Source organism: Panthera onca, chromosome C1 (assembly GCF_046562875.1).
Source record: "Panthera onca isolate mPanOnc1 chromosome C1, mPanOnc1 haplotype 2, whole genome shotgun sequence".
Lineage (NCBI taxonomy): Eukaryota > Metazoa > Chordata > Mammalia > Carnivora > Felidae > Panthera > Panthera onca.
Window position 1 is genome coordinate 168,447,922 of NC_138346.1, and position 20,511 is coordinate 168,468,432.

A 20,511-nucleotide genomic window follows, 5' to 3' on the forward strand; every position below is an offset into this window, starting at 1 on the left:
GCTTTTGGACCCTCTCCTTGGAATCCCACTATCTCTTGCCTAATCAAGGAAAAGGCTCCAGCAATTGTCACTCCTCTTGCTTCTGGGTCTTTAGCTTTCCTCTACTGGATCCTCCTCTTTGGCACACAACCATGCTATAACTCCTTTCAATTTAACACTCTCTTGACTCCACATGGCACTCCAGCTTTCCTTCCTTTCAGCAGACCCTGGCAGTTCATGTACTTACTGTTTCCAGCTCCTCTCCATTTTTAAGAGCTCGAACTAACCAGGATCATCCTATCATTCTAGTCTACTGATCTACCAAACAGCCCTCATTCAAGTTCATTGATGAGCCCCCCCCTCCGTTGCTAAATCCAAGGTCAGGTTTCTTAGCCTTCATCTTACGGGGCCTACTTAACCCAGTTGACCTCTCCTTGCTTCTTGAAATACTTTGTTCACTTGGCTTCAAGGAGATGGCTCTCTTGGTCTTCTACCAGATTGACTTCCTTTTCAAATTCCTTTACTGCTTCCTCTTCATTTCAGTGACCTTTAAGCAGTAAAGTATCCCAAGACTCAGTCCTGGACTTCTTTTCCATTTTATCCACGGCTTATTGCTAGATGACCTTTTTGGGTCTCATGATTTAAGTATTACCTATACACAATGAATCTCAAATTTCAGTCTCTAGTCTGACCCATTCCCCAGACTCCAGACTTGTATATCCAACTGCCTAGACAACATTTCTATGTGGATATTCTATTCTTTAATTAAAAAAAATTTTTTTTAGGGATGCCTGGGTGGCTCAGTCAGTTAAGTGGCCGACTTTGGCTCAGGTCATGCTTTTGCCATTTGTGGGTTCATGCCCTGCATCAGGCTCTGTGCTTACAGCTCAGAGCCTGGAACCTGCTTCAGATTCTGTGTCTCCCTCTCTCTGCTCCTCCTCTGCTTGCACTCTATCTCTCTCTCAAAAAATAAACACAAAAATTTTCAAAAAAATAAAACGAAAAAATTTTAAAAATATTCGTTTTTGAGAGAGACAGAGAAAGAGAGAGAGAGAGAGAGAGAGAGAGAATCTGAAGCGAGCAGGAGAGATGCAGAAGAGAGAGGGAGACAAAGAATCTGAAGCAGGCTCCAAGTTCTGAGCTGTCAGCACAGAGCCCAATGCAAGGCTCAAACCCAGGAACTGTGAGATCATGACCTGAGCCGAAGTTGGACGCTTGACTGAGCCACTCAGGCACCTCTCCATGTGGATATCTAATGCACATTTCAAACCCCACTTTTTTCAAACTGAAATGTTGATTTCTTGACTGTCACCAGTATTCTCTATCATAAAAAATGGCAACTGTCATTCTCATTGATAAGGCCAAATACCTTGGAAGTCCTTGCCAGCTCTTCTCTTACTCTCTCACACATTCCCCACCCCATCTAATTAATCAGCAAATCCTAATGGTTCTATCTGCAAAACACATTCAGAATCCAACCACTTCTCACCACCTTCACTGTTACTGCACTATTAATGCTATGGCCACCTGCCACCTGGATTTTGGGATAACCTCTTAAATGGTCTCCCTGCTTCCACTTTTGCCTTGCTATTATGTATTCTTGCCACAGCAGTGATAAACCTTTTAACCTAAGCCAAGTCATGACTCTGCATAAATCCTTTGTTCCTTGCCCTCACCTCTCTCCACCAGGACCTCCTATCTTATTCGCAGCAAAATCTGAAGTCCTTATAAGGGCCAGTAAAGTAAGGTCCTTGGTGATCTGGCCCCCAATTGCCTCTTTGGTCTCATCTTCTACTGTCAATCCTCACCCACTGAATCACACTTAGAGTGGCCTTCTTGCTGTTACTGAGCACACTAAACATTCTCCTAACTCACACCCTTTGCCTGGGATACGTTTCCTCCAGTTATTCTTATGGTTTTTCAAGCCCACTTATTCAGATCTCACTGATGAGCACTTTTATAAAATAAGAAGACTCCTCCCTCCTCCCCCCCTCCCCTCCCCTCCCCAGCCCAAAGTACCACTGTGTCTCATCCTTACATTGCTTTTCCTCCATAACATTCATCATCAGACATGTATATTTCCTTGTCCTTTTAAGATTTATGTCCCCCAGCTCCCAGAATATAAGCTTTTTGCTTCATTTATAGCTGACCTAATACAAAGGAAAAGTGTTTACCTATAGAAGGTGCTCAATAGGTACATACTAGGACTATTAATGATGGAGATATATCTTAACAATACACTCATTATTAGAAACAATGAAAACATATAAAATAAGGCAATGAGGATGGAGCCCTGGCTGCAGCAGCTTCCAGATCCTCCAAGGTCTGGCCCACTGAGGTGAGAGATCCTGGCAGAAGAGTGTTGTTCTGGCTCCCAAGTGAGCATGCACCACCCTCAGCCTGGCCCCAGCCTGCACTTTCTCAAGTCCCAGTCACCTAGTCAGGAGGGTAATGGAGTTTTGTTTAGAACCTTAGCACCATACTGAGGATCTACTATCAGATATGTATTATGAAAGGTACTCTCTACCAGAAAGGACTGAAAATAACACCGGAAAATAGTGTGTAATTCCTTATTGCTTTATTTTTTCCCTTGTTATACAAAGCAACGCATGCTTAATTTAAAATTAAGAAAATTAATAAGGAAGTAAACATATCCCACTATTCCAGCACTAAGAGGTAAGTATTAACATTTATGTGTGAGCCCTTCTGTATCTTATGTATATAAAGAAGTAATGGACTATATTTTTTCCTTATTAATTCAAACAGCCCACAAGTTAACATATATTGTAAAAATTTTTAACAAGATGTGTATTTCTGGGACACATTTATATCCGATCCTATTCAAAAAGTGCTAATTCAAACTCAAGTCTTCAGACCCAGCAACATGTCTTGTGTTACTGAGCATATGGGAGGTAAAGAGGTAAGGAGTGAATCTGGAAACTAGAAAATTCAAGTTCCAGCTCTGTGCCCTGTGCCAGCTATGGAATCTTCCATAATTCATTTTCTCTGTCCACTCTATGCTCTTCCCTACTCTTTTTTTTTTTATGGAAAATATTTTCAGTAAACTTTTCTAAGAATTAACCCCACTTGCTCCAAAAGGCCTCTGACCAAAAAAACCCAAAAAACCAAAAAACCAAAAAAATAAGACAAAAAACCCAAAAACAAAACAAAAAACAAAAACAAACAACAACAACAAAAACCAAATCCATTATATATTGCTCTAGACAATATGTGCTTAGCATATTTGGGTTGATCACTTAATTTAGCCAGAAGCTGGAGTTTTAATATCCTTAAGCAAGAGAAGGCTTATAGTTCTTCCTTTCCAGGCTTACTTAGATTACTTGGTTTGTGTATACAACAACTCCCAAAGACCACAACTCTCCCCACGGACCATGACTGGATGGGGTCCTAAAAGTAAATATTCTGTTCCTCTATCTTCTCTAGAGTTTTACATATCTGCAAGAGACCTGGAATTTCGGAAATACAGTTCTTCATGTTTAAGGATTAGATCCTTCATCTATCCAATAATAAGGGAAGTCTTAGGATCTCCTGAGCCTCAGATTTTTCTTTGGCAAAATCTGAGGATTGAAGCTGGTAGGTGATGTCTAAATTTTATTTCTAACTCTTAAAAGGGAAGCATTTAGGTTCTGAAGCCCATCAACAAATGTACATAACAAGACAAATAGGGTGAGAAATATAGACTGGAATGCCAGGACAAGATAGCAGAGACACTATGTGCCTTTGGAACTATATATAACTATATACGCACAGGTACCCTAATAGTTATTACCACTGCATTTGAACAAAGTGCAACTTCAATATGTAACATCCTGGCACCATTTCTTAGAAATGCTTCCTCATCATCCTTTCCAAAACACCAAAACAAATTAAAAATTGTAAATAGGGAATATAAATTCAGCACGTTCTAATGCAAAGATGGGTCTCTAAAATAACCTTTAAAATAACGAGTGTAAAACTCCTAATAAATGAGACAATGGATTCAAGAGTCTAGCAAGGTATATGCCATATATATACTATACAGTAAACACTCAATACAGTTCAGCCGGATTTTCTTTTTCCTTTCCCTCTTCCAAGTGTCAACTTCCAGAAAGAAATATCCAATTTTAAGTATATGATATTTTCTGTTCAAATCTTAAGGGATAACATCTAAAGCAATACATTTATTCAATGTGAATGTGGTGAAATACAGTTCACCTTTATAAGCCAAGAGATTACTGACCTGAATTTAAATCTCGTCCTGGATTGAAGGCCCGGCTATTAACAGTAGTAGAAAGTCGATCACAACTAATTGTTCTAGATACATTGGTGTTAAAGTTCCCATCAAATCTGAAACAATAGAATTAGCAATATTTACTTAGCGGTTATTAAATTCAGAAAAACCAACAAGATAATTCATACTGCATATGAACAGTAATAAACAGTATATTGTTTATTGTATTGTATTTATTATATATATCCAGCTCATAAACAGTAAATTGTGATTTAGATTTTAAATATTAAAAAATATCATTTCAGAACAATATGGGAAAAAACATCTGCTTCTAGGAGGCTTTAGAAGTCAAGTTCAATTCTAAGGAGATTAAAAAATAACAATCCTTTGACCCAATTCTCTCCCTAATGAATTTGAGTGAGGCATTATTGATAAAATCATACAGAAAACAGATTTGACAAAATCAGACAATAATTTTAAAAATGCAGACTTAAGCTCTGATGTAATATATGAAACAATTCTTTAAATTATCTTATCTGAAAACCAGTGATCAAGAACAAAAATAGTGAGTAATGAAGGAGAAAGAACGTTTGGGGCTTAGGCAACATCTAGACCTGAATCCCTGCTCTGTTCAATTTTCCTGAACCTTGGTTTTCTTATCCAGGGAAGAAAATTAATAAAAAAAAAAAAAAAAAAAAAAAAAAAGAGAGAGAGAGAAAGAGAGAGAGAGAGAGAGAGAGAGAGAGAGGGAGAGAGAGAACGAGAACAAAGTTCCTCTCCTGGTATAGAACACATAGTTTGTACCTTCTGGACTATAATATAAATAAAGTCAAAGCCTTTTTGATTTCCAGTGGTAGTTCAATGTTAGGGTTAGAGCTAGAACAATGTAAGTACTCTGGCTAGTTGCTGATCAATAAACACTAGTGTAATCAATGACTCATTTGCTACAGCAAACAGCAATCTGCAAGAAAATAAGAGGAAAATGTACCATCTCATTCACATACACTCCCTACAAGTTTTTATTCCCCCCATGAGTATTTTTAAGTGAACTTAATCCAGAAGTAACAAAAGCAAAAAACTTTGAATTTCTAAATAACTCATTTAGGATTTCATATACTGATAAGACTCATGAAATTTCTAAGAGTCCCCCCTCCAAACTAACTTAATCTGAAATTAGAGTTTTTAAAATTAATGTTAAAATGTGTACGTACATCAATTTATAAATGCCATTAATGAAATTCCATGAACACAGGTAGAAAAACTATATGACCCGGAAGAAACACTCCTAAAAAATCAAGATCCACTCAATTATTCATGTGAACTTTGATGATCTGTCGATCCCATTTCACAATATATAAGAATTATTACGTTAAACTGATTGTATAAGCAAGGGGACTAGGTCTTCACATGGTGTGTTGGGTTCTAAAACAAAAGTTAAACAGTTTTGTTTGGATACATATCATCTCAAAGGAGAAAGTAACTGGATTTTAAGAGACCTTTAGTTCAGCCTCCAACCCAGTAAAGAATTATATCTTCTATCAACATTGTCAACTGTGGCTCCAAGGACACAGTTGCTTCACCAACGAGGTTGCTCTTCCTTGGACCTGCTCCAATTTGTCTAGACAAGAGATTGCTGCCTCAAAAGCCACAGATGGAGAGGAAAGAAGAAATTAATACATCGGCAGCTGTCTGTGTGCATGCGGGCAAAGCAACATAATCTCACTAGCCCTCTCTCGTAGCATTTCAACATCTGTGCCGCAGGAGTGGCAATATACAAGGAACTCACCTGCTTGCCTTGCTCTAGATAGCCACATAAAATCTATTCCCTCACAAACTTTTTAATAAAAGACACGATAACGTTTTGGGCTCATGGGCTGGCTATACAGTCTCCATCACAACTGCTAAAACTCTGTCACTGTAGTGTGAAAGCAGCCAAAGAGCATTCACAAAGAAGGAGTATGGCTGTGTTCCAAAATACCTTAATTTTCAAAAACAGGCAGGGTGCCAGACTTGTTTCACCCCTGGCCCAGATCAGGGCAGTCCAGGAGAATTCTCTGTAATGATGACAATGTATTATTTTTGCAGTGTCCCGTATGGTAGCTACATGCGGTTGCTGAGCATTTGAAATGTGCCTAATGTAACTTAAACACTAAATTTTTAAAGAGTTTTTATTTTTTTTTTTAGTCTCATCATATTTCTCAATTTTAATACATCACGACATTCACAGATGTAAAGAATTACAGGCATAAAGAACTGGGAGAGCATGCAGTGTCTACATATTTCATATAATCCAACATGAGAGTTTTTAAATTCCAGTTAGCATATGAAATTTTCTATTGTATAATTTTAACTTAAATGTAAATCATCACTGAGTAGTGGCTACCATTTTGGACAAGTGCAATTATCGAAGTTTCTCTTGATTATTTACCCAGTCTTCCTTCAAGTCTTTATTCACTTATTATTTTCCCAGAAAGTCCTGTCCTAACTGTGGATGGTTTCTCATTCTATGCCAAGTGCCTCCATCTTATCTCAAAGCATTTGCCATAATTTTAAAAAATATTTTATTTCAGAGAAAGAGAGAGGGCACAAGCTCATTATAACGAGCAAATTATCTTATTTTTAATTTTTATGTTTTTGCCTTTTCCATATATCAAATAAAGACAGGTCAAGTTAGAGGTGAGATGCCAAAGGTTTTGGTATGGAAGGCTTCTTGTGTAAATCCTACCACATGGCACTTGAACTCCCAATTCTTTCTAAAACCTTTTCACATATCTGAGAAGTCTTAGTTCCCCCAATGGGACTCTAAGTTACTTGAGGATTTGTATTTCTCTCTCAGGTCTAACACTCTGTTGGTAATGTGTGGTATTCCATAGATTCTTATTGGTGACAAATGAGGAAGGGCAGAGAGCTAGTCACTGGAAAGCTCTGGGTATTTTACCCAGTCATATTCATGGAACATCTATGATGAACAAGGCACTGCCACTGTGGCAAAGCATGGTTATGTCATGGTCAGTAGCATGGACTTGAGCAGTAACCAGACCTGCACTGGACTTTGCATTTAAATTCCATCTTGCATATAACTTACATTTTCTAAGCCTCTGTTTTTCTCATCTGTAAAATGGTGATAACAATAGCACCTATTTCATAAGTTGTATTAAGAATTAAATCAGCAAATGGCTCTTAAAAGCCTGTCACATAGTAAGCATTTAATAAGTAATAAGAACTACGAATGGATGGGTTAGTAATGGTAACAGCAGCTACTAAGTGTTCATCATATGTCAGGCATATTCCAAGTATTTCACACGGATAAACTCAATGTGATCCTCACAAAGCCTAAGAAAAGTACTATTATCATCTCCATTTGAATGCCTGGAAACTGAGGCACGGCAATGTTAAATCAAGAAGCCCAAGGTCGCAGCTGGGAAGCAAACAGAACCAAGATGTAAACATACACTTGAGCTCTCCTTCATAATGAATACGTTACAACATATCTCAATAAATCAACAAATAAATCATCCTTAACATTATCTAAAATAGCTGAAGTAGAATTCAATTCTATCAGAGGAAAAGGTTACTCTGAAAGATTGTAGGGCATAGGGGAAATCTTTGCTTTTTACTTAATAGAAAATGACAGTGGCTAAACATAAGGCTTCACAATGCATAGCTACAGAGAAAGAGTTCTCTACTCACAAAGATAAGGATTTAGAGGAAAAGGAAGAAAATATTAAAAGCAGGTGTTCTTTACTAATTGTTGATAAAGTGAATGCTCACTACTGGCATAGCTATGAAATTGGCCATTAGGGAGTTGTTTTTTATTATTTCATTCTAGAAAAGCCTCAAGTTCCCCTCCCAAATCCGAGGGGTTTCAAGAGAGTCAGTGGATAGGAGAGCCAGCATGTACATTCCTTGCACAGAGAAGAGATACAGCAGACCTGGTGCCAGCTCAAACCAGTTTTCTCCTTTTCCTGGTACTAAACTCCTCTGAAAGAAAGACCCTGGCATTCTGAGAACCTTGAACAAATGGCTTATGTACAACAAAGGTAATAGAATGAAGACAATACCAAGAAAAAAGACTGCACCAAATTCTGAAAATTCTCAGGGCAGTTAACATAGGATGCACAATGCCACAACTGTAGTTTTACTGTAAATGTGGACAAGATGTAACACTGAAACACAGCTCAGGAAAGCCCCAACTGATGTGTGCAAACACACAGGCTTCCAGAGACCAAACCTGATCCAGACCTGATCCAAAAATAAAATGTAAAATACCTGAAGAAGTTCTTTTCTCTGAAGGAATCCTTAGAACAATCCTGATGTCTTAGCATTAAATAACTACCTTGCAGGAGAACCCCAGCCAGAGGGCAATCTGACTTGTGTCTTGTTCACTCAAGGACAAGAGGGTTCTGAAAGTTTAGCAGGAAGGGATGAACAGGTTGTTACCTCATTTTGGAACGTGATTTAATTCTTGCTCCCTGGGTAACCTGAATGAAGTGAATGCTGGTGGTTTTAAGTTAATTTTCTCCTAGTAAGCCCCCACATTCTGATATTTAAAGAATTCAGAGACCTGTCAACCACTCTCTTTCCTCCTGCTTCCTGCTGGATGCTATTCTTTAAGTGGTAACAGTCTCTCAGTAGTCTCAGTTGTCTTGAGTTCCTTCACATGTGCTGAACCTCAGCCATAGAGCATGCACTCCCCAGCTGGGTTAACACTGAAGTGCCCAGAAATAAACCTCACTCTGCTTCTGTCTCTGCCTAGACTGCTGACCTGCCAGTCAGGTAAGGAAGCAGGTGTCAACAGGGGGCTTAGAGATACAGGAGAACAGTGTGTCCCAAGCTGCTGAGCCAGCTAGGAGAAATCGTTACAAGAGCAAAAACCCTGTGATTATCTCTTCACCCTCCACTCACCCACACTCACTAGTATCTTCTCTTCTGGACTCTAAACACAGGAGTAAAACATGCTTGGCCGTTATATTAGCCACCTCCAGATCCCAGAGAAACAGTTGCCTTGACTACGATAGGAATGCATTTTATGCACCTGTGACTCTTCTAAATACTATTTATAAAAAGAAACATACTACTCACCCTGATTTGGGGACTATGAGAAACATAAAGTTACTGCTTACAATACTTTATAGAAACATGTCAGTTATGCTTAAGGGTTACCTACAAGATTTTTCATTGAGAAGTATATTAGCTGCCAGTCACATTTATAGTATTCCAGCTTTATGGAAAAGGTCAAGTACTGGTAAAATCATAGATTTTCGTATAAAATGAGCAGGGCAATTCAACTTTATATCTGTACTTTAAAAAAGGAATTTATAATAAGAGAATGATCCTATCTAAATCTCCTATAGACCCTCACTTGAAAAAAAAGGAGATATTGGATTATGACTGCTTTCTATACTTATTTTCATAAGATAAAACCAGCGCCTGAAATTTAGTTTCAAATAATTCTATCTTTCCTATGCCTGTAAGTTTGAAAAGGGAAAAAAAAAAAAAAAAAAAACTTCCTTCTGGATTTACTTTCATGAACTGATCGAAACTGCATCCCGAGGGAGAAAACAGAACTGTGACTCCCACTTTGATCTCTTCCCCATGGAGAAATTCACTCCCTGCCTGGCTTGCAAGATGTTCATTTGATTGACGTTTGCTCTGATGTGCAAACTGCTTTGAACTTCAGACATTTAATTCCCATCAGGCTGCAGTCATTTTTATTCTCCTTCAACAGGATTTACAAGCAGGAGATCAGCAAATGTAGAAGATAAAATAAATTTGCAGAAGCTTTGAATCTTACATCAAAACAGTGTTCAAGTGAGTTCCAATTGGATTTCATTCAGCCACGATTCACAGTGTAAATCAACTTTTCAGTGGAGTCCCAGTTTAGAAAGAAAAAGATATAAAGGAGAGAGACACATACACCAGTTGGGATTTACTTCCTGAGTCTCTTTTTTGGTCTTTGTTTAAATTTCCTATGGAAGGTGATTTGCCAGGCAAATCACTCAGAACCCTGGGTTTTCCTCAACATTTCCAAGGAAGCCTGCCCAATTTATCACTTTGCACACAAAAACCACACCCACAGTGTGGATTCCCAGGGCGGTGGTGAAATGCGGTATTGCTCACGGACACATTTTTAAGGCAGTAATTGAAAAAGCAAATCCCCGAGGATCTCTCAGAAGAGCCAGGCTCAAACTGCCAGTTGAGTCCATTAACAAAGCAACTATGATGACAGCTAATGGGCTAGGGAATGTTTTTTACTTGTTTGCTTGTTTTTAATCACTGCTAAAATGCCGAGACAGGTGCAAAAGGTTAAAAACAAAAAATCCCACTATTTCTTCCTGAAGCAGAATCTGGTATTGGATCAGAAGCTGGTGGAACAGATGCAGTGAGGCCACCAATGAAATTGACAACACAAGGCTGGCCCTTGCTGCTAGGGCTGTTCAACTACCAAGCTCCACTTTAGGAAGAGCACACATCTTTCTGGTAAGCACGGGAGGCAAAATCCCTTGACCGGTAAGCAGCTGTCAGAGTCTCTCAAAGACCGTCTGGACCCTGGGAAGTGACCATCTCTGCCAGACCCCTTGGTCCTAGTAACAACCTAACAGTGTCTGGTCTGCCATGATAGGGAGACATCATTTCGCCTCCATCCAAACAGGTTCCTGCTCATTCTTTCTGGGAAGTGTCTGCTCTCCAAATATTTGAGCAACACCAGTTGAAAAGAATTAAACAAGAGCCCCCTTATCTTCCACTTAACCACCCATGAGAATAAAGTTAAACAAAGAGAGAGCTAAGATAAAAATCAAACATCTGCACTGGCAAATATTTAAACTCTATGAATGGTAGAAGAAAGGGGTAAGAGTAGGATCACTTCAAAAAGGAACTATCACATTTATAAAGTAAATGATACTTGAACGCCCCCAACCGAGTTTACTTATTCAAACACCTAAATTAATGGGCAAACTGAAAAGCTGTCAAATAACGTGTAATCATGGTCCGAGAAATGGTTTTTCCTTCCATCTCTGCAGAGATTGGGGAGATAAGTCACATTCTTTTTGTTCTTATCAGTATTAAGGATTAAACCTTCAGGTTTCAGCAACTCAGCCATAGCAGAAACATGGCCAGTGTCAAACACCCTTGCAAGGTAAGGCTTGCAGAGCAACAAAGTCTCTCTTTCTCTATGAAAGTCTAAGTATCATACAAACCAGGCCCATTTCTTTTTCACCATTTTCCCACCACAACAGATCGCTGAGAGAAGGCCCTGCTGTGATTGTATGTCTCATGGCTAGATTCAAAATGGCAGTATTATTCATTTAATCCACTTTCTCACGCAAGCTTGAAAAATTGCACAGGTGACATCTAGGGGAATTGGAAGTGGATCCATGACCACATTAAACATTTATCCTTATCTTCCTCATCACCAGGTTGTTGCAGGGGTGCATGAAGAAGAAAGAAGGGAACCTGGAGGAAAAAAAAAACAAACCCCACCCCCCCCCCCCCAAAAAAAACCCAAAACACAAGCAGGTGGACACAGGCCTGTGGGACCCAAAGGTTCCCTTCGTGCTATTCTGTAGCCCATGTCCATCCTGCCAACTTGACCTCCAAGAAGGGCTTAAGTTGCTGTACATTTATTTATACACTTCCCTCCCTTGCTAAGAAAACACAAAGAGAGATCCTTTCCTGTGTTTATCCCCAGAGCCTGTGGCCCAGAGTTGGCTGTGAAGAGCAAGATATTAGTTAATAAATGTCTGCTGGATGAATAAATGCAGGAAACCTAAGAGGTGGAGACTTCCTGGGACTAGAGATTGGAAATTTGTGTGCTTTCTTCCTTCGTAAATAGCAGACAACTGTGAGTGGTAGGACACAGACATCAAAGAGAAGCACTAAGAATCTCCAAGTTAGCAGATGACCTTGTAGATGAACTGGCCTAATCTCGCAGGCACATGAGCCCTGAAGAGGGAAGAGGCCTGTCCAAATCTCCCTGTAAAAGAAACAGGAAATGTAAGATGTGGAATACTTAGGACTGTGTCCTCAAAAAGAATTACTGACATGATATCAATAAGTTAATAAAGCTATGTGTGTGCATCACCTTATTAGGAAAGTAGGGTCCCCCCAAACAGATTTTAGAATGGTTTTTAAATCTTGGCGTTCTTTGAAGACACGGTGATATTTTTGCACAATAAACATATAAAAAGCCCAAGGAAAACTTCTAGTCCTTTGTTATCACAGGGTTGATTTCTTAAAGCTGGTAGAGTCCACTAGCTAGTTTCTTTTAGAGACGAGATTTTCTAAAAAGGAAGGAGAGAAGGAAGAAAAGAAAATCACAGGACCAACTCTCTCCCTAAAATCCGCAGAAGGCCACTGGTGAAGGTCAGTATTCTAAGCAGTGGCAGGTCTCCCTTCTTTTAGTAAAGGTCACACAAGGAAAACTCCAGAAAGCAGGACTTTCAGCAGACCCAGATGCAGGTGTGCTTTCTGCTGGGAGGATGTTCATCAATAGTCCTAAATGTACAGGTACCTATCCCCCTGCCGCCGCCACCACCACCACACACATGGACGGAAAGGACATAAATTACTGCAGGAACACGGTTTTAACACTGAGAAACAAACTAACCAGACTATGGGAGATTTACATTCAGCCAATTTAGAAACTTCAGAGGGTCATACAACAGCCTCTAGTGAAATTCTAAGAAGGAAAACATAGTTTAGCATTTCAATTGGCAGCTAAGCCATTCCAATTTTACCACAGGTCAAAATATTGTCATTAAAAAAAATGATGTCAGGGGCGCCTGGGTGGCTCAGTCAGTTAAGCATCTGACTTTGGTTCAGGTCATGGTTTCACGGTTCCTGAGTTCGAGCCCTGCATTGGAGACTCTGCTGTCAGTGCAGAGCCCACTTTGGATCCTTGGTCTCTCTCTCTCTCTCAAAAATAAACATTTAAAAAAAATGATTTGAAATCAGGCAACCCAGATTCTAAATCCTGCTCCCTGAGCCTGGATACAACCTCTGAGCCTGCTTCTTCATGGGCACAATGGGGGTGGGGAGGAGCAGATAGCTGTTAAGAAGATCATTTGAATAATCTAAGTAAAATAACATTCATTTTTTAATGTTTATTTTGAGAGAGAAAGAGACAGAATGCAAGTGGGGGAGGGGCGGAGAGAGACAGAGAGAGAGACACAGAATCTGAATCAGGCTCCAGGCTCTGAGCTGTCAGCATAGAGCCCGACTGACACAGGGTTCAAACCCATGAACTATAACATCATGACCTGTGAAGTCGGAAGCCCCACCTACTGAGCCACCCAGGCTCCCCAGTAGAACAACACTTATAAGAGTAAAACCCAAGAAAGTATTTTACTGAAGTATAAGCATATGTAACTCTTACATAAGTTAAATAGTGTCACTTAGTTGGCCTTCTGAAATGTAAAACATTCTGTAAAATCTTTGTTGAATTCTGAGCTCAAGTGAAGTCCTTCTGTGCTAATATTCATAAAGACAGTTATCTGTAACATTTCACCTGCCTGCAGGTAGTAATCATTTTTAAAAGGACTGGAGATGAAAGTTTGAGATAAGGGAGAACAACTTGAAAGGCTAAGATGGGTCATATAGCACTTTAAGGGCAAAAACACAAAACACACCTTCTTGGGGGAAAGAACAAGATCTGCAATAAAAATTAAACTCAGTTTGTTAAGGACCATGCTTGTCACGTTATTTGACCTTGTGACATGGAAAGAACAAAACAGCAAGAGTCATAAATGGAAAAGCACCTGGCTAAGTCACAATGTTTTATTTTTCTTAAGAACACAATAATTCTTATTATAAGAAAATGTGTACAGGGTTAGATACTTTACATAATTTTTTTTCATGTGTACTACCTTAAAACAAGTGGGGAAAAATAGGAGTTGCACACATGTGGTCAGCTACTATGCTTAATCTTATTTTAAACAAAACTTAACTATGTATCAGCACGACATTAAAACTATACAATTTGGAGCACCTGGGTGGCTCAGTCGCTTAAGCATCTGACTTCAGCTCAGGTCATGAAGCATCAGCTTCAGCTCATGAGCTTCAGTCCAGTGTCAGGCTCTGTGCCAACAGCTCAGAGCCCGGAGCCTGCTTCGGATTCTGTGTCTACCCCTCCTCGGGCCGGCTCTCTCCCCTTCCCTCACTCACGCTCTCTCTTTCCTTCAAAAATAAACATTAAAAAAAAATCACATACAACTACACATTTCAACCTGGCCCTCTCTCCTGAACTGCCATGGCATATAACATAGTTGTGGGTGGAGGGGGATATTTGTGGGATGAAAATAAAATGATGCTACAGGAGAATCTCAACTCCTCACCAAACACCTCCCCAGAATGATCTGTGTGCAACTCAAAAATCAAAATCAGCATGTTCCAACTGAATTCATCTTCCTCTTGAAAATCTTTTGCTGGGGCACCTGGCTGGCTCAGTCAGTAAAGCATGCTACACTTGATCTCAGGGTCTGGAGTTCAAGCCCCACATTAGGCATAGAGCCTACCTATTAAAAAAAAAAATCTTTTGCTCTTATTTTCACTTTCTAATAACAGATTTCTATCTGCTGAGATGCTCAATTTAAAATTTAAAACCGTCTTTTAAAATCTTTCTCTGCACCTAAATCTCCAATGAAATCTAGCTGACATCTTGAAGTGTCATTACTTTTCTCCTGGATTAGGATGGCCCAACTTGACCAGCAACTTGCCTCTCCACCCCAACTTATCCTTCCTTTGCCAACTAATTAACCTGCCCAAGTCTCAGACTGACAATAGCCTTTCTTTTCTTTAAAATCTACTGTTTACAGAGAAAAAAATTTGTCCAGTCAGCCAAGGATTTTGAGCCCAGCCCAGCACAGCTCTTATCCATTACTCCAGCTCTGTCCTCCACTTCTGCATGCTCGGTTCTTTATGATACTTGCTCTTTTTTTCATCTGCAGCATTCTTTCCTAGATCTGTAGGAGTTCCACTCTTCAGGGCCTCAACTACCACCTCTCTACTGAGACTGAGTGCTCACAGGCCTCTGTTCATAATCTCTTTTTCTTCTAAAGGAGACTTTAGATTTTTCATGGCACTTGACACAGTCTGCTTAGCTTACTCTAATGGCCTGTGAGTTCCTGAAAGTACGGACTGTTTTTATTCATCTTTGTCTATCGGACAGTTTCTAGTACAATGTCTTGCACATTAGCTGCCTTGAACGGGATCCAGATGAGGTGAAAATGATATATATGGGTATTTGGAAAATTCACATTTTTAAATTTACCTTACATACAACCAGTTATTTTTATATAATTATTCATATCCATTAGTACTATATTAATGATTAACTCTAACTGGCCAACATCAACTTAAATTTTCTAACAGAGCTTCTAACAATCGAGTAACACTCAGATGAAAACAACTATTATAAATGGGCATAAAGGTACTTGAATTTCCTGTCTAGAGGTAAAGTAGCTCAATAACTCTGTTATCATCATTACTACCAGTACTCAAAAACTAAAGACGAAATCAGGCTTGCTGCCATGCACTAACTCCTTCAGCAGATATTTAATGGAGACTTGTTCAAGCAAGGTGTTGAATCTGACTGGGTCCCTGAACTCAAATGTAACTAAAAAGAAAGATGAGAGAGCATACGATGTACAAATATAACTTAGAATCTGGAATCAACCACTCTCACAGTTACTAGAATCAACTTCAGTTGATCGCCTTAGTTCCTCCCTCTTTCAACGCCCAAGAGAGTGGGTGCCGATAGCCATATTCATGCCCCCACTTGTTCCTTGCCTATATAAATGCAATCAAACTAGGTCTTCTACTTGCTACATGGTCGACAGGTAAAATCCCCTTAAAGGGGATCTTCATTTCGTTCCCTTTCTCAAAAATACTTAATTCTCTCATTCAACTGTTATTTACTGAGCATCTACCCTGTGTCAGACAGTAAAGATAAACACAAGAAGAATTGTCCTTGACTTCATTTACAGTGCCTATGGTCTCCTGAATAAAGTTTAATTCTTCAGTCTAGCCTTTGAGAATCTCTATTATCTGATACTAACCAACTTCTCAGATGGCCCTTCCATCACTTTCCAGACACTTCAGTGCTCTTGGCCATTTTCAGATGGTCCTTTCTTTCCTGGAAAGCTCTTCTTCCATATTCCTATATGTTCAAATCCCCTTCTTACTTCAATACTAGGCTGAAATGCTTCTTCCATAAATCATTCCATAAATGTTTATTTTTTAAATGATTTAAGGAATGAATAATTTAACCTTTATAAGCCTGGCTACATAATACCACCTTATTTCCCCTAAGTAGTTCTCAAAAAGATGAAAACAAATTCTCTCATGAAATCTAGAATTTACTAATTTGGGCAGTAGGAAAAGTTGCCTATAATGTCAAATGGCTCCAGTTAAAAACAAACCTTCTAAGAAGGCTGAGGGAAATTAATCAATCTTGAGAGCGAGGCCTCTGGAGTATAGTCTGAACTGCTCCTTTTACAGCTGAGGAAAACTGTAAACTAAAAAGTTACGTGAACTTTGTAAGATGATACAGCAAAGAAGAGCAAAAGTCCATCCAGTCTTAGTACTGTACTACAGTGATATAACTGCCTCACAACTTAACTTTAAGGAAAACTGTCTTCACTGTTTAAGGTGTTTCAAGGCAGATTATTTTAAAAATTAACAATTTAAAAAAAGGCTTGCCTCCTTTTAAAAATTAAAAAGGCTCATGTCTGAGTTCAGCTTTAAAAAAAAAAAAAAAAAGGCAGGGGCGCCTGGGTGGCTCAGTTGGTTAAGCGGCCGACTTCGGCTCAGGTCATGATCTCACGGTCCATGGGTTTGAGCCCCGCGTCGGGCTCTGTGCTGACAGCTCAGAGCCTGAAGCCTGTTTCGGATTCTGTGTCTTCCTCTCTCTGACCCTCCCCCATCCATGCTCTGTCTCTGTCTCAAAAATAAATAAACGTTTAAAAAAAAATTAAAAAAAAAAAGGCAAACACAAACCTTGACCTGAAACTAGTAAGTCCCTAAAGAATCCAAAGGATCCTAGCTTAGGAGTCTGAACATTATGGGTCAGCATGTTAACCATCAAAATTAAAAACAACTCTCTAAGTAGCTTATTTCTGGTTCCTATAGTGTCAACAATATTTGAACTTAACATATGAACATAGAAATTTGCACATCTAATCATACCGCAAGATATACAACCAATTTACATGAAAAAAGATTTACTCAGCTGCCTGCACTCCTTTCCAGGCAGCTATTAACATGAGCATTATTAACTTTTTAAAAGAAGCAGTCCAGTAGGACACAATATAACGTTTGAAGAGAGTAATAATCTGGCATCCTCCAATCTAAATGTGAGTGTTAACAAAAAATTTAACTTTGGTAGTAGGCTTTGCCATTCAATTTTCTATCCTTTCTCTAAAAGTGTGTGATAGTTAATTTTATGTGTCAGTTTGGCTGGGCCAGGGTCCTCAGATATTTGGTCAAACATTATTCTGGATTTTTCTGTGAAGGGAGTTTTGGGATGAGATCAACATTTAAGTCAGTGGGCTGTGGGTCCAATTAGGTGAAAGTCCTAATAAAGACTGACCTCCCAAGCAAGAAGGAATTCTGCCAGCAGACTGGAACTGCAACTGTTCCTGGGTCTCCAGACTGCTGGGCTACCCTGCAGATTTTAGACTTGTATCTGCAAAATCAGGCCAGCCAATTCCTTAAAATAAATCTCGCCCCCTCTGCCTCTCTTTCACATATCTTCTCCTATCAGTTCTGTTTCTCTGGAGAACTCTAACAGGCTTACAGCAATGGCTATTCATGAGAAATGCAATCATGAGCTTGTACTTCTTATATCAGAACCTATGCTGGTTGCTTTACCTATAGCACAATATCCCCAACAGATTTGTGGTAAGGCCTGACTCTTGAAATCCTACTGCTCTAGTGGGTGGCAGCCAGAGATGCATTAAATTTGGGTTCTCAGAAAATGAGAGGAGTCTTACCCTGCCTTCCCCAGTGACTACATCAATCCCAGTGGATGCTCCAACTCAAAGAGCTCCTTGAAAAATAGCAGAAATCTAATTTGACAATATTTCCCAGTGTTTCTTCACTTTTTGGAATCAGTGAAGTTTTAAGTCTGCCCTGATAGGTAGGAGAGAATTCTCTATAGAGCTGAAGTCTAGCTGTAGGTGGCTGGCTTCCAAGAGGCTTGAAACAATTGCTTGCTTATTCTAGCTCATTCTAGTATTGCTTTGCTCATCTCAAACCTGGCCTAGAGGCCTTAACAAGTCCCGCCACAATTAACCAATTCACAAGCATTAATTCAGTAAGGTCAAAAGCACTGAACCCCACTTGGAGACACAGAAATGAAAATCTAAGTTCATCTTCCTAGCATTTACTTCCTAGTTTACCCTCACCATTGTTCCCTTCTTTTAAAAATAAAAGAAAAGAAAAGAAAAGAAAAGGAAAGGAAAGAAAAGAAAAGAAAAGAAAAGAAACTGGGAGAGGGAGGAGAGAAATGGATTAAAAGACATGGAAGATAAAATTATTGATTGGTTTGTATAATAAAAGCCAAGGGTTGGTCGGTCCTGCTGAGTAAACAACAGGTTCAGATGTGCTCAAGAGAACCCTATCTCTGTGGTAAGCCAGATTTCAGGGACAGATATTCTAAATGTTATGCATAAAGGAGCTATATTCTTTAAATTTGACAGAATGAGTATGGACAGGATATTTTCTTAAGTCAAATTAATTAATATTATATGTTCGTTTTAGAGCAGGAGTTACAAACTCACATATTAGTGTGGGCCAAGCAGGTGATCAAAGTCAGGGGACTGGGTTGGGTGTAACCTACAGGGACCAGCGGGAACAGTATGTCAGGGAGATTGTGGGCCTTGTCCTCAAAGGGGAGCCATTCTTCATGCAAACGGATTGCTGCCCAGTGGGAATGTGGACCCACTATTGCCAGATCTTCTGATCTTAGAGAAGACAGCAATTTGGAGTTTTTAAATGTGTAATCTCCCCAAATTTAAGTGTTGGCAACAGATTTAAAAAATTATAAATTTAAAAACCTTTAAAACATCTTGTGGGGCTAAGGTAAACACATCTGTAGACAGATATTGTCCCTAAGGATAATTACGTGTTTGTGTGTCTGTGCACTCCTTGGGGGAGAGCCCAGTCTCTCCTGTGCCCTCATCAGCAACCCAACACAACACAAGGGGAGCTGTTAACTAAATTACATGAGTAACTGAACTCATTCTCAAAATTATTTTAAGTGATACCACTGAAAATGACTTTGTCTTACATTAAGACATAATTTAACTTTTCTCCATTTTAGAGGAGGTTAATTCTTCAGATCATTCCTTCAGCAAACACTTGACAAAGTACCTAATCTCTATGCAAGGCCTTGTACAAAATAATTAACTTGTAGAACTCCTGAGTAGGAGGAGTTCAGTAGTCTGAGAAGCAAAGTATCAAAATTATCTGAAAAATCAATTTTCTGCTGCTTTGTAGATTCTCTCTGTTGTCAACATAGTATAAACCTTCAGAATCTATGATAGGACACTTTAAAGACCTTCTCTCTTCACAACTGGGCATTTTGTTAAAATATGCATTATCAAGCCTTTATGAGAAAAATAAATGGATTATAAGTCAGCAAAACTGAAATTCTAGGCTTGAAACAAAAAGTGAATATTAGCCATTCGTTAAAATCAGTTATAAAAAATATTGTCCTAATACTACCTTATTTTTGATGCCTTTAGAGAAGAAGCAAAGTCAATAGGCACAGGCCTCTAAAATGTTAGTAGCAAATACCTTGAGCACCACTGGCCAGTGCTAGGTGTCAAAAAATGTTTACAGAGCCCAGATGTTTAAGAATGGACAAGATCCAGGGGTGCCTGATGGCTCAGTTAGGTAAGCCTCCGACTTCTGCTCAGGTCATGATCTCACAGTTTAGGAGTTTGAGCCCCACGTCAGGCTCTGTGCTGACTGCTTAGAGCCTGGAGCCTGCTTTAGATTCTGTGATTCCCTCTCTCTCTCTGCCCCTCCCCCGCTTGCGCTCTGCCTCTCTCTCAAAAATAAACAAACATTTTAAAAAATTAAAAAAAAAAAAAAAAGAATGGACAAAATCCAGATCTAAGACTGGAGGTCCTTTATCGCAAGTCAATTACTTAAACTTATAGTAGCAGTATTAATACATTTGCACATGGCCAGATATACATCAGGGGCATAAGAAGTCTACTTTATAGAACTGTAAAATCTCACAATTTGGAAGGACTTTGGAAATGACCTTGAATCCATTTTTCAGGAACTTCAGT

At 39.2% G+C, this 20,511-nt stretch overlaps 1 protein-coding gene across 1 annotated transcript in view; it reads right to left on the reverse strand.

Moving 5' to 3' along the window:
• CACHD1 (cache domain containing 1) overlaps positions 1-20,511 on the reverse strand; it is a 208,290-nt gene that overhangs the window by 71,125 nt on the left and 116,654 nt on the right. Inside the window, exon 4 of the mRNA XM_060623464.3 lies at positions 4,220-4,326. Coding sequence (XP_060479447.1) covers positions 4,220-4,326 — 107 coding nt within the window. The remainder of the gene's footprint in view (positions 1-4,219; positions 4,327-20,511) is intronic.